The sequence below is a fragment of the Oncorhynchus keta genome, chromosome 32 (genome assembly GCF_023373465.1).
Source record: "Oncorhynchus keta strain PuntledgeMale-10-30-2019 chromosome 32, Oket_V2, whole genome shotgun sequence".
In the NCBI taxonomy this organism is placed as follows: Eukaryota; Metazoa; Chordata; class Actinopteri; order Salmoniformes; family Salmonidae; genus Oncorhynchus; species Oncorhynchus keta.
The window spans coordinates 2,910,544-2,924,038 of NC_068452.1; the positions used below are offsets into that span (position 1 = coordinate 2,910,544).

Sequence of the window (13,495 nt, forward strand, 5' to 3'; positions counted from 1 at the left end):
AATTAACATGACATTCTCTGGCAACAGCTTTGGTGGACATTCCTGCAGTCAGCATGCCAATTGCACGCTCCCTCAAAACTTGAGACATCTGTAGCATTGTGTTGTGTGATAAAACTGCACATTTTAGAGTGGCATTTTATTGTCCACAGCACAAGGTGCTCCTGTGTAATGAGCATGCTGTTTAATCAGCATTAAATCAGCATTTAATCAGCTTCTTGATATGCCACACCTGTCAGGTGGATGGATTATCTTGGCAAAGGAGAAATGCTCACTAACAGGGATGTCAACAAATTTGTGCACAACATTAGAGAGAAATAAGATTTTTGTGTGTATGGAACATTTCTTGGATCTTTAATTTTAATCTCATGAAATATGGGACCAACACTTTACATGTTGTGTTTATATTTTAAGTCAGTATACACTACCGTTCAAAAGGTTGGGGTCACTTAGAAATGTCCTTGTTTTGAAAGAAAAGCAAATGTTTTGTCCATTAAAATAGCATCAAATTGATCAGAAATGCAGTGTAGACATTGTTAATGTTGTAAATGACCATTGTAGCTGGACACAGCTGATTTTTAATGGAATATCTACATGGGCGTACAGAGATCCCATTATCAGAAACCATCACTCCTGTGTTCCAATGGCACGAACTGTGTTAGCTAATCCAAGTTTATTATTTTAAAATGCTAGTTGATCATTAGAAAACACTTTTGCAAAGGAAATGTCTGTGACCCCAAACTTTTGAATGGTAGTGTATATCAACTCTAGACACTGATTTTGTTCACTGCAGTATTGACACAATGAAGATAATTGGGTAAGCATCAATGGAATATTGGAGTAGGTAAGCCCCAAAGCATCAATGGAATATTGGAGTAGGTAAGCCCCAAAGCATCAATGGAATATTGGAGTAGGTAAGCCCCAAAGCATCAATGGAATATTGGAGTAGGTAAGCCCCAAAGCATCAATGGAATATTGGAGTAGGTAAGCCCCAAAGCATCAATGGAATATTGGAGTAGGTAAGCCCCAAAGCATCAATGGAATATTGGAGTAGGTAAGCCCCAAAGCATCAATGGAATATTGGAGTAGGTAAGCCCCAAAGCATCAATGGAATATTGGAGTAGGTAAGCCCCAAAGCATCAATGGAATATTGGAGTAGGTAAGCCCCAAAGCATCAATGGAATATTGGAGTAGGTAAGCCCCAAAGCATCAATGGAATATTGGAGTAGGTAAGCCCCAAAGCATCAATGGAATATTGGAGTAGGTAAGCCCCAAAGCATCAATGGAATATTGGAGTAGGTAAGCCCCAAAGCATCAATGGAATATTGGAGTAGGTAAGCCCCAAAGCATCAATGGAATAGCTAAAGAGAGAGAGAGAAAATTGTAGTGTGTGTCTCTGTGCGTGAAAAAATTATAGTGAAATTGTAGGTCTAAAAAGAGAGGGGGGCGGAGAAAGAGAGCGATAGAGAGACAGAAGTAGGGAGGGAGATGTGAGTGTGTGACAATTGTAATTAAACAGCTCAGTCCCCGAAGAGACACTCCAGCGACACTCCCCTTCTACTAGCACTGCTCTCCCACTCTCTCCTCCTTGTCTCTCTCTCCCTCTCTCTCTCTCCCTCTATAAATCCCTCTCTCCTGGCTGGCTGAGATAGAAGGAATGAGGGCGAGGGTGTGAGAATGACAGTCTGGCATGGGGTTCTCCCCTCAGACCCTGTCTGGAAGATACAGCAGCCAGACAGACAGACCCACCCGCACTCCTCCCCGACTAAGCTATCCCAATAGAGCACTGCTTTCCTGAGTAATTTCAGGACATAGAAGTGTAGGTTTTGTATATGTTTAAAATAGCATACTTGTATTGTCTTGTGGGAGAAGTAAGCTTTTGTGTCCTTGGTATTTAGTTATTTGCGTATGCTCCTTATAGTCGTGGTAACAGGCTGGCCTTTCTGTGTGGATGGAAATGAAACTGGCTTTGGCCTTTCAGTGCCTTTTATCTTCCCAGTGGGGAATTCAATATCAGAAATGGGGGGGTTGTGAGAGAGAGAGAATGGGTAGGCAGCAGTCAAAAGGGCAGACAGGAATGACACAGGGTGTCAAAATAGCTTCCACATGATTTACTATCCGATGGTTGAGAGGAATCAACTAAGCCAAAAGCTATTTCAATTTATCTTGTAAAATGGGATACTTCATCACTCATTCATTTGGTCTTACTCACCAAAGGCCATGCACTGGTGAATATATTTGAAGTCGGAAGTTTACATACACTTAGGTTGGAGTCATTAAAACTCGTTTTTCAACCACTCCACAAATTTCTCGTTAACAAACTATAGTTTTGGCAAGTCGGTTAGGACATCTACTTTGTACATGACACAAGTAGTTTTTCCAATAATTGTTTACAGATAGATTATTTCACTTATGATTCACTGTATCACAATTCCAGTGGGTCAGGAGTTTACATACACTAAGTGGACTGTGCCTTTAAACAGCTTGGAAAATTCCAGAAAATTTCATGGCTTTAGAAGCTTCGAATAGGCTAATTGGCATAATTTGAGTCAATTGGAGGTATTTGAAGGCCTAACTTTCAACTCAGTGTCTCTTTGCTTGACATCATGGGAAAATCAGAGTAAATCAAATGAACAATGACCCCAAGCATACTTCCAAAGTTGTGGCAAAATGGCTTAAGGACAACAAAGTCAAGGTATTGGAGTGGCCATCACAAAGCCCTGACCTCAATTCTATAGAACATTTGTGGACAGAACTGAAAAAGCGTGTGCGAGCAAGGAGGACTACAAACCTGACTCAGTTACACCAGCTCTGTCAGGAGGAATGGGCCAAAATTCATGTGTGGGACACTTGTGGAAGGCTACCGAAACCTTTGACTTAAGTTAAACAATTTAAGGCAATGCTACTAAATACTAATTGAGTGTATGTAAACTTCTGACCCACTGGGAATGTGATTAAAGAAATAAAAGCTGACATATATAATTCTCTCTTCTATTATTCTGACATTTCACATTCGTAAAATAAAGTGGTAATCCTAACTGACTAAAGACAGGGAATTTTTACTAGGATTAAATGTCAGTAATTGTGATAAACTGAGTTTAAATTAATTTGGCTAAGGTGTATGTAAACTTCTGACTTCAACTGTACATCCGTTGGTACTCAACTGGTGGCCTTTTCTCTGGCACCTTTGATATCTGAGTTGACATGATACGATGTTACAGTACACTTCCTGTGCTCCTGAATGATTAGAGTCTCTCAGTACATGCACCACGGTGTGTGTGTGTGACACATTTCTACAGTGATTAATTGCTCGGCGGCGTTGAACAAGTGTGTTTTTATTAAATCCTCAGATAATTTAAACATTTACATGTTTACATTGCCCGGGAGACAGAGATTCCGCCTCCAACACACTCCCCCTGTAGCTATTACCTACGATGAATCAATGTTTACAGTCCATTTTACAACGCCACCCTTTGGGTAAATCACAATTGTTGCTCCATTGTATCATGATTTTCACTTAATACGGTTTGTTTTCACAGTTGTGGGTGGTGTCAAATGGTGTCTTTTTGAGTCATTGAGACCTGATAGAACACCTCTTAAGCACACTCTGGCACAAGCTACCCTCGTTATGTATACAACCTTGTGTCTGAGCTCAACTTTGACCTCTCTCTTGACCCGTGTCTAACCTTTCACCTCTCTCTCCTCTCTCAGGCTTCCACCACAGCCTCCCATCCTCGCCGTACACCTCAGGGCCAGAGGGTCAAAGGTTACCCCCATCGACCACTCTGTCCTCAGAGTTTCTGAACCACGGTGGCTCCACTAAGGTCCTCCTCGTAATCTGCAACACGGCAGGCTCCGGCCAGCAGGCTGTCAGGTGAGTCAGGTTTGGTTGACTGGGTGGGAGGGAGGGAGTCTGGATTGGTTGATTGGGTGGGATGGAGGTAGGCCATTTTGAAAATATGAGGTGTTTATAGCGAAATAGTATCTCATGGGTGAACAGAGGAGTTATGAACAACGATATACACCAACAGTTTGAACAGAGTGTATTTGATAAGGGCAAAAGCTCTGCTTTCTCTTTACTAGTTCCAGCTGTAACGAGTACCCACTGGGCCCAAGGGAACGTGCTCCGAGTTCCATTTTCCAGTTCACATTACACAGGTTGCGTTTACACAGACAGAACAATTCTGATCTTTTTCCACTAATTGGTATTTTGACCAATCAGATCAGCTCTTTTGCCAATACTTGGGCAAAATATCGAAATTGGGCTGATATACAGGTATGACATAATTTTTGGGCATCTTTTAAAACATGTATTTTTTCCTACTGAGAATCAAAGGGAGCATCTCTCCTGAGAGAAACCAAATACTGTAAATCCCAGTAAACAGCTTTGAATTATTCAATATCCATGAGAGAGAGAGCAAAAATAGGCAGATTCCCGCTAATTATCTAAACCTACAGAGAAATGAACCTGGAGAAGAGTCCCCTAAGCATGCTGGTCTTAGGTCTCTGTTCACAAACACACCCCACAGAGCCCCAGGACAGCAACACAATCAGACCCAACCAAATCATGAGAAAACAAAAAGATATGTACTTTACACATTGAAAAGAATTAACAAAAAAAACTTGCAAATTATAATTCTATTTGGCCCTAAACAGAGAGTACACAGTGGCAGAATACCTGACAGCTGTGACTGACCCAAACTTAAGGAAAGCTTTGACTCTGTACAGACTCAGTGAGCATAGCCTTTCTATTGAGGAAGGCCGCCGTAGGCAGACCTGGCTCTCAACAGAAGACCTGCTACTGTATGTTCACACTGCCCACAAAATGAAGTGGAAACTGAGCTGCACTTCCTAACCTTCTGCCAAATATATGACCATATTAGAGACACATATTTCCCTCAGATTACACAGATCCACAAAAGATTTTAAAAACAATCCCGATTTTGATAAACTCCCATATCTACTGGGTGAAATACCACAGTGTGCCATCACAGCAGCAAGATGTGTGACCTGGTGCCACAACAAAAGGGCAACCAGTGAAGAACAAACACCATTGTAAATTCAGCCCATATTTATGTTTATTTATTTTCACTTTTGTATTTGAACTATTTGCACATCATTACAACACTGTATATATAATATGACATTTGACATGTCTTTATTCTTTTGGAACTTCTGGGAGTGTAATGTTTACTGTTCATTTGTATTGTTTATTTCACTTTTGTTTATTATCTATTTCACTTGCTTTGGCAATGTTAACATGTGTTTTCCATGCCAATAAATCACTTAATTTGAATTGAGAGAGAGGTAAATAACACTCACTCCAGCCAACTCCCCACTATTGGCCCATGCCTGTCAATCAAAAAGTAATTTTGAGTTGTGTATGCTGTCATAAACTGTCGGTCTGCTCCCTCCTCCACACACTCCTCTTGAGTGTGTATGCTCGTTTGTGCACATACGTGTGTGTGTGTGTACGGGGAAACAGAGGAGGGATATTCTCATGGTCAGCCTGTTAATGTCAGGAGGATATTTGAGTACCTGTGGAGGCCTCATCTCAGCCCTGTGTGTCTCTGTTTCATCCCATGCCCCCTGACTGGCACATGTCAACTGTGGTTGGCTCAGATTGCTGCCTGTTTGACAGAAACCTTCTCTCTCTCTTTCCCCCCAACTGTCTTTACAACAGAGGAAAAGCCTACAGATCATAACCTCATAATGGTGTTAACGGCTGATATTGGGCCAGTTTGACAGACACAGATTAAGCTCTGATTCTCCAGTAATGTGTCCAGGTAACCAGACCATTGAGTAGTTACAGTTGAAGTTGGAAGTTTACATACACTTAGGTTGGAGTCATTAAAACTTGTTTTTCAACCACTCCACACATTTCTTGTTAACAAACTATAGTTTTTTAGTCGGTTAGGACATCTACTTTGTGCATGACACAAGTAATTTTTCCAACAATTGTTTACATACAGATTATTTCACTTATAATTCACTGTATCACAATTCCAGTGGGTCAGAAGTTTACATACACTAAGGTGACTGTGCCTTTAAACAGATTGGAAAATTCCAGAAAATGATGTCATGGCTTTAGAAGCTTCGAATCGGCTAATTGACATAATTTGAGTCAATTGGAGGTATATCTGTGGATGTACCTTCAAACTCAGTGCCTCTTTGCTTGACATCATGGGAAAATCAAAATAAATCAGCCAAGACCTCAGAAAATAAATTGTAGAGTCTGGTCCATCCATGGGAGCAATTTCCAAACGCCTGAAGGTACCACGTTCATCTCTACAAACAATTGTATGCACGTAGAAACACCATGGGACCATGCAGCCGTCATACCGCTCAGGAAGGAGTTCTGTCTCCTAGAGATGAAGGTACTTTGGTGTGAAAAGTGCAAATCAATCCCAGAACAACAGCAAAGGACCTTGTGACGATGCTGTAGGAAACAGGTACAAATGTATCTATACCCACAGTAAAACGAGTCCTATATCGACATAACCTGAAAGGCCGCTCAGCAAGGAAGAAGCCACTGCTCCAAAACCGCCATAAAAAAGTCAGACTACGGTTTTCAACTGCACATGGGGACAAAGATCGTACTTTTTGGAGCAATGTCCTCTGCTCTGATGAAACAAAAATAGAACTGTTTGGCCATAATGGCCATCGTTATGTTTGGAGGGAAAAGGGGGAGGCTTGCAAGCCGAAGAACACCATTCCAACCGTGAAGCACGGGGGTGGCAGCATCATGTTGTCGGGGTGCTTTGCTGCAGGAGGGAAGGAAAATTATGTGGATATATTGAAGCAACATCTCAAGACATCAGTCAGGAAGTTAAACCTTGGTCACAAATGGGTCTTCCAAATGGACAATAACCCCAAGCAATACTTCCAAAGTTGAGGATATTCACCCTGGGCTCACCTTGTGTCTAGTAGAACAGTACATCCTGTTCCTCCTCCCCGCACTCGCCCTGAAGTGCGTGTCATCAGTCCGGTGCCACCTGTACCGGCCCCACGCATCAGGCCTCCAGTGCGCCTCCCCAGTCCGGTATGTCCTGTGCCTGCTCCTCGCGCTCGCCCTGAGGTCCGTGTCACCAGTACGGTACCACCAGTGCTGGCTCCACGCACCAGGCTTCCTGCGACGACCTCCAACGACGGTCCGGAACCTCCTGAGACGGTCCACGGTCCGGGAACCTTCGGCGAGGGTCAACGGTCCGGAGCTTCCAAACACGGCCCAGTCCAGCTCCATGGCAGGAGCCTTCCACTGCACCGAGGTCCAGTCCAGGCACAGTGTTAAGCCTGGGTCCATGGCTGGATCCGTGGGATGAGCGGGTTCTTCGGCCCGCACCAGAGCTGTCACGTCCTGTCACGTCCTGACCATACAAACCATATTGTTTGTGTAGTTGCATATTAGCACTCCATTGTCGTCACGTTTCATTTATTGTTTTGTTGTGTGGTTCACTTACTTTAAATAAAAATGTGGAACCTAGATCACGCTGCACGTTGGTCCAAGTATGCTTCCAACGATCGTGACAGACCTGCTTAACTACGTTTAACATTCAAAAGGCCACAGGGTTGTAATGTACTCTAGTTTATGCAAATCCAAACATATGCCCTTCACAAACAACTGCAAAATAACATTGTATTTTTTCTCCCCATCTGTCTCCCTCTCTCTCGCTTCCCCCCTCTCGCTCATGTCTTTACCTCTTCTTCCTTCTCTCTCTCCTTCAACCCTCCCCCCTCCAGGTTCGGCCCTCCCTTCCTCATGAGAGAGGAGCGTACCCTGTCCTGGGACCAGCTCCAGCAGAGTATCCTCAGCAAGCTCTATTACCTGATGCTGAACGGATCACAGGCTCAGGTCAGTTAACACTGGCACCACTGGTCACTACCATTCATTTACTACTACTGGTTCTGACTGTTTACTACCTAAAAGAGTAGTACATTCCACCTGAACAACCTAGTGCTATTACCACCACAAATAACATTCAGCCTACCAATATACACGTAATGGAGAGTGGTGGAGATCCTAATGATCTAGTGAGTCTCTCATACACGCACACACACACATCCGGGAGTACACACACACACACACACACACACACATAATGACATATCAAATCATAGTTTATTTGTCAAGTGTGCCGAATACAACAGGTATTCTTAGATTAAAATGCTTAGTTACAGGCCCTAACCAACAACGCAATTTCTAAGTAAAAAAACAAGTATTAGGCGAACAATAGATAAGTAAAGAAATAAAAAAACAATAGTAAAAAGACAGCCTCGCTACTGTTATTTTTCACTATATACAGTAGCGAGGCTATATACAGGCACTGGTTAGTCGGGCTAATTGAGGTAGTATGTACATGGAGGTATGGTTAAAGTGACTATGCATATATGATAAACAGAGAGTAGTAGTAGCGTAAAAGAGGGATTGGCGGGTGGCGGGACACAATGCAGATAGTCCGGGTAGCCAATGTGCGGGGGCACTGGTTAGTCAGGATAATTGAGGTAGTATGTGCCTGAATGTATAGTTAAAGTGACTATGCATATATGATAAACAGAGAGTAGCAGCAGCGTAAAAGGGGGGTCTGGACACAATGCAAGTAGTCCGGGTAGCCATTTGATTACCTGTTCAGAAGTCTTATGGCTTGGGGGTAAAAGCTGTTGAGAAGCCTTTTGGTCCTAGACTTGGCGCTCCGGTACTGCTTGCCATGTGGTAGTAGAGAGAACAGTCTATGGCTGGGGTGGCTGGGGTCTTTGACAATTTTTTAGGGCCTTCCTCTGACAGAGCCTGGTGTAGAGGTCCTGGATGGTGATGTACTGGGCCGTACTCTGTAGTGCCTTGTGGTCGGAGGCCGAGCAGTTTCCGAACCAGGCAGTGATGCAACCAGTTAGGATGCTCTCGATGTTGCAGCTGTAGAACCTTTTGAGGATCTGAGGACCCATGCCAAATACTTTTAGTTTCCTGAGGGAATAGGCTTTGTCGTGCCCTCTTCACGACTGCCTTGGTGTGTGTTTGGACCATTCTAGTTTGTTGGTGATGTGGTGATGCTCACAACCTGCTCCACTACAGCCCCGTTGATGATAATGGGGGCATGCTCGTTCCTCCTTTTCCTGTAGTCCACAATCATCTCCTTAGTCTTGGTTACGCTGAGGGATAGGTTGTTATTCTGGCACCACACGGCCAGGTCTCTGACCTCCTCCTTGTAGGCTGTCTCGTCAGTCGTGGGTGAACAGGGAGTACAGGAGGGGACTGAGCACGCACCCCTGAGGGGCTCCAGTGTTGAGGATCAGCGTGGTATATGTGTTGCTACCTACCATCACAACTTGGGGACGGCCCGTCAGGAAGTCCAGGATCCAGTTGCAGAGGGAGGTGTTGAGACCCAGGATCCTTAGATTAGTGATGAGCTTTGAGGGCACTATGGTTTTGAACGCTGAGCTGTAGTCAATGAATAGAATTCTCACGTAGGTGTTCCTTTGTCCAGGTGGGAAAAGGCAGTGTAGAGTGCAATAGAGATTGCATCATCTGTGGATCTGTTTGGGCGGTATGCAAATTGGAGTGGGTCTAGGGTTTCTGGGATAGTGGTGTTGATGTCAAAGCACTTCATGGCTACGGACATGAGTGCTTCGGGCTGTAGTCATTTAGGCAGGTTGCCTTAGTGTTCTTGGGCACAGGGACTATGGTGGTCTGCTTGAAACATGTTGGTATTTCAGACTCAATCAGGAGCATTTTGAAAATGTCAGTGAAGACACCTGCCAGTTGGTCAGCACATGCCCAGGGCACACGTCCTGGTAATCCGTCTGGCCCTGCGGCCTTGTGAATGTTGACCTGTTTAAAGGTCTTACTCGCGTCGGCTACTTGAGAGCGTGATCACACAGTGTTCTGGAACAGCTGATGCTCTCATGCATGCCTCGGTGTTTGCTTGCATCGACGCGAGCATAGAAGTGATTTAGCTCGTCTGGTTGGCCCATGTCACTGGGCAGCTCGCAGCTGTGCTTCCCTTTGTAGTCTGTAATAGTTTGCAAGCCCTGCCACATAAGATGAGCGTCATAGCCGCTGAAGTATGATTCAATCTTAGCCCTGTATTGGCGCTTTGCTTGTTTGATGGTTCGTCGAAGGGCATAGTAGGATTTCTTATAAACTTCCGGGTTAGAGTCCCGCACCTTGAAAGTGGCAGCTCTACCCTTTAGCTCAGTGCGAATGTTACCTGTAATCCATGGCTTCTGGTTGGTGTATGTATGTACAGTCACTGTGGGGACGATGTCCTCGATGCACTTATTGATAAAGCCAGTGACTGATGTGGTATACTCCTCAATGCAATCGGAAGAATCCCGGAACATTTTTTATTTCACCTTTTATTTAACCAGGTAGGCTAATTGAGAACAAGTTCTCATTTACAACTGCGACCTGGCCAAGATAAAGCAAGCAGTGCGACACAAACAACAACAGAGTTACACATGGAATAAACAAACATACAGTCAATAATACAATAGAAAAAGTCTATATACAGTGTGTGAAAATGAGGTATGTTAAGGGAGGTAAGGCAATAAATAGGCCATAGCGGCGAAATAATTACAATATAGCAATTAAACACTGGAGTGATAGATGTGCAGAAGATGAATGTGCAAGTAGAGATACTTGGGTGCAAAGAAGAAAAATAAACAAATAACAGTATGGGGATGAGGTAGTTGGATGGGCTATTTACAGATGGGCTATGTAGAGGTGCAGTGATCTGTGAGCTGCTCTGACAGCTGGTGCTTAAACTTAGTGAGGGAGATATCAGTCTCCAGCTTTAGTTATTTTTGCAGTTCATTCCAGTCATTGGCAGCAGAGAACTAGAAGGAAAGGCGACCAATGAGGAATTGGCTTTGGGGGTGACCAGTGAAATATACCTGCTGGAGCGCGTTCTACAGGTGGGTGCTGCTATGGTGACCAGTGAGCTGAGATAAGGCAGGGCTTTACCTAGCAACGACTTATAGATGACCTGGGGCCAGTGGGTTTGTTGATAAATATGAAGTGAAGGCCAGCCAACGAGAGCATACAGATCGCAGTGGTGGGTAGTATATGGGGCTTTGGTGACACAACAGATGGCACTATGATAGACTGCATCCAATTTGCTGAGTATGAGTAACATGTTCCAGTCTGTGATAGCAAAACAGTCCTGTAGTTTAGCATCTGCTTCATCTGACCACTTTTTTAAAGACCGAGTCACTGGTGCTTCCTGCTTTACTTTTTGCTTGTAAGCAGGAATCAGGAGGATAGAATTGTGGTCAGAGGGAGAGCTTTGTATGAGTCTCTGTGTGTGGAGTACAGGTGATCTAGAATGTTTTTTCCCTCTGGTTGCGCGTTGATAGAGATTAGGTCAAACTGATTTAAGTTTCCCTGCATTAAAGTCTCTGGCCACTAGGAGCGCTGCCTCTGGGTGAGCAGTTTCCTGTTTGCTTATTTCCTTATACAGCTGAGTGCGGTCTTAGTGCCAGCATCCGTCTGTGGTGGTAAATAAACAGCCACGAAAAGTATAGATGAAAACTCTCTTGGCAAATAGTGTTGTGTACAGTTTATCATAAGATACTCTACTTCAGGCCAGTAAAATTTAGACACTTCCTTAGATTTCGTGCACCAGCTGTTGTTTTTGATGTCCTGTTGGTAGGATATTCGTGATCGTACCTCGTCTAATTTATTGTCCAATGATTGTATGTTGGCGAGTAATATTGACAGTAAACTGCAGCTTTCCCACTCGCCTTCCGCGGTTCCTTACGAAATATTTTTCTAATCCTAGGAGGAGTTATTTTTTGCCGTAAGATATGGTTGCAGAAACATTATGTACAAAATAAGTTACAAATAACGCGAAAAAACACACATAATAGTACAATTGGTAAGGCGCCCGTAAAACTGCTGCCATTTCGTCCGGCGCCATTTGGAACGTATGCAGACACTCTTAAGACACAAGCCACCGTGTGTGTGCGTCCGTGTGCTCTTGAGTCCTCAACAACTTCCTGGATAAAATAACCTCATCATGAGAGGGAGTTGGCTTTAATTTCAAACGGGAGGTGTTCCTTCAACCGGAGTGGCCGTAGGGACTGTCTCAGGACTCTCCATTTACACCCAGTCAGTTTAGACTCTGCCTGAGACACATTATCTGCTGTGTCACTGCTCCTTGTAACTGCCAGGACAGCCCCATTGTTCTCTCACCATAGCAATTAACTCTAGATGTGTAACAAGTGCGCTGAGAGTCGGGAAGCAAGGGCAGGGAGTGAGTGTTTGAATAAATAATTGAAACCATAAACACGTAACACAAACAACGCACCGACATGAAAACAGAGTCAACGATACCTGAGGAAATAACCAAGGGGAGTGACAGATATAGGGAAGATAATCAAGGAGGTGATGGGAGTCCAGGTGAGTGTCATGAGGTACAGGTGTGTGAGACGATGGTGACAGGTGTGCGGGTTAATCAGCAGGCTGATGACCTAGAGGCCGGAGAGGGAGTATACGTGACCGTACCCCCTCCCCGACACGCGGCTCCTGCCGCAGGACACTGTCAAAGGGGATGAACCCGGGATCAGGAGCGGACCGGTCACCCCTGCTGATGCGCGAGATCCTGTTTTTTTTTTCTTTCTAAAAACTTCATTTTTTCATGGGGCGGCAGGGTAGCCTAGTGGTTAGAGTGATGGACTAGTAACCGAAAGGTTGCAAGTTCAAATCCCCGAGCTGACAAGGTACAAATCTGTTGTTCTGCCCCTGAACAGGCAGTTAACCCACTGTTCCTAGGAAAATAAGAATTTGTTCTTAACTGACTTGCCTAGTTAAATAAAGGTAAAATAAAAAAATATATTTTTTTTTAATTATGGGGTATTGTCTGTAGATGATTTTAATAAATGTTATATTCAGGCTGTAATACAACAAAATGTGTCAAGGGGTATGAACACTTTCTGAAGGCACTGTATGATGTTGAGAAACCCACAGGAGGTGCCACAACATCTTGTGAATTTCCTCTACCACAAAACAAATAAGAATGACATGAGAAGGCAGGACAAACTACACTTTGAAGTGAAAAATCCCCCAGGGAGTCAAACAAACACCTAAAATACAAGTAAATGCCAAACAATACTTCTGTCCTGGAACTTAACTGTGAATTCAGTCTGCATACAGCTTTGCTATGAATGAGAAATAAAGGGAACCAGACAGTGCAGTTGATGGTCACACAGCTTGACGGAGTTAACTTAACAAAGAGCTTGTTGCCGTGGAGATGCATATCAGTGTGTCAACATTAGCTGTAAAGAAATAGTTCCTTCTCTGTGGGGGTAGGACCTTGTTTGGGGCTTATCACCCTTTGCACTACCTTGACTTAGAGCCCAGCGCTGTTTGCTCTGGATAAGGCCTCCTTGTCAAACACTACACTATCACCATGGCGTCTCCCATAGCGACAGGGCAGCCCGCCTTAGGAGCTGAGGATAGTTGTGTGTATAAAAAGCAAGTGTCAAGGTGAAGTGAGGGGGTCAT

At 44.0% G+C, this 13,495-nt stretch overlaps 1 protein-coding gene across 49 annotated transcripts in view; it reads left to right on the top strand.

Annotated features, from left to right (window-relative positions):
* LOC118389406 (ubiquitin carboxyl-terminal hydrolase 43-like) overlaps positions 1-13,495 on the top strand; it is a 117,166-nt gene that overhangs the window by 81,080 nt on the left and 22,591 nt on the right. For all 49 annotated transcript variants that reach the window (XR_008088283.1, XR_008088305.1, XR_008088310.1 and 46 more), the window contains exons 7-8: positions 3,709-3,871; positions 7,738-7,849. Coding sequence is in view for 1 of the 49 variants with exons in the window: in XM_052490329.1 (XP_052346289.1) it covers positions 3,709-3,871; positions 7,738-7,849 (275 nt within the window). In the remaining 48 variants the exon portion in view is untranslated. The remainder of the gene's footprint in view (positions 1-3,708; positions 3,872-7,737; positions 7,850-13,495) is intronic.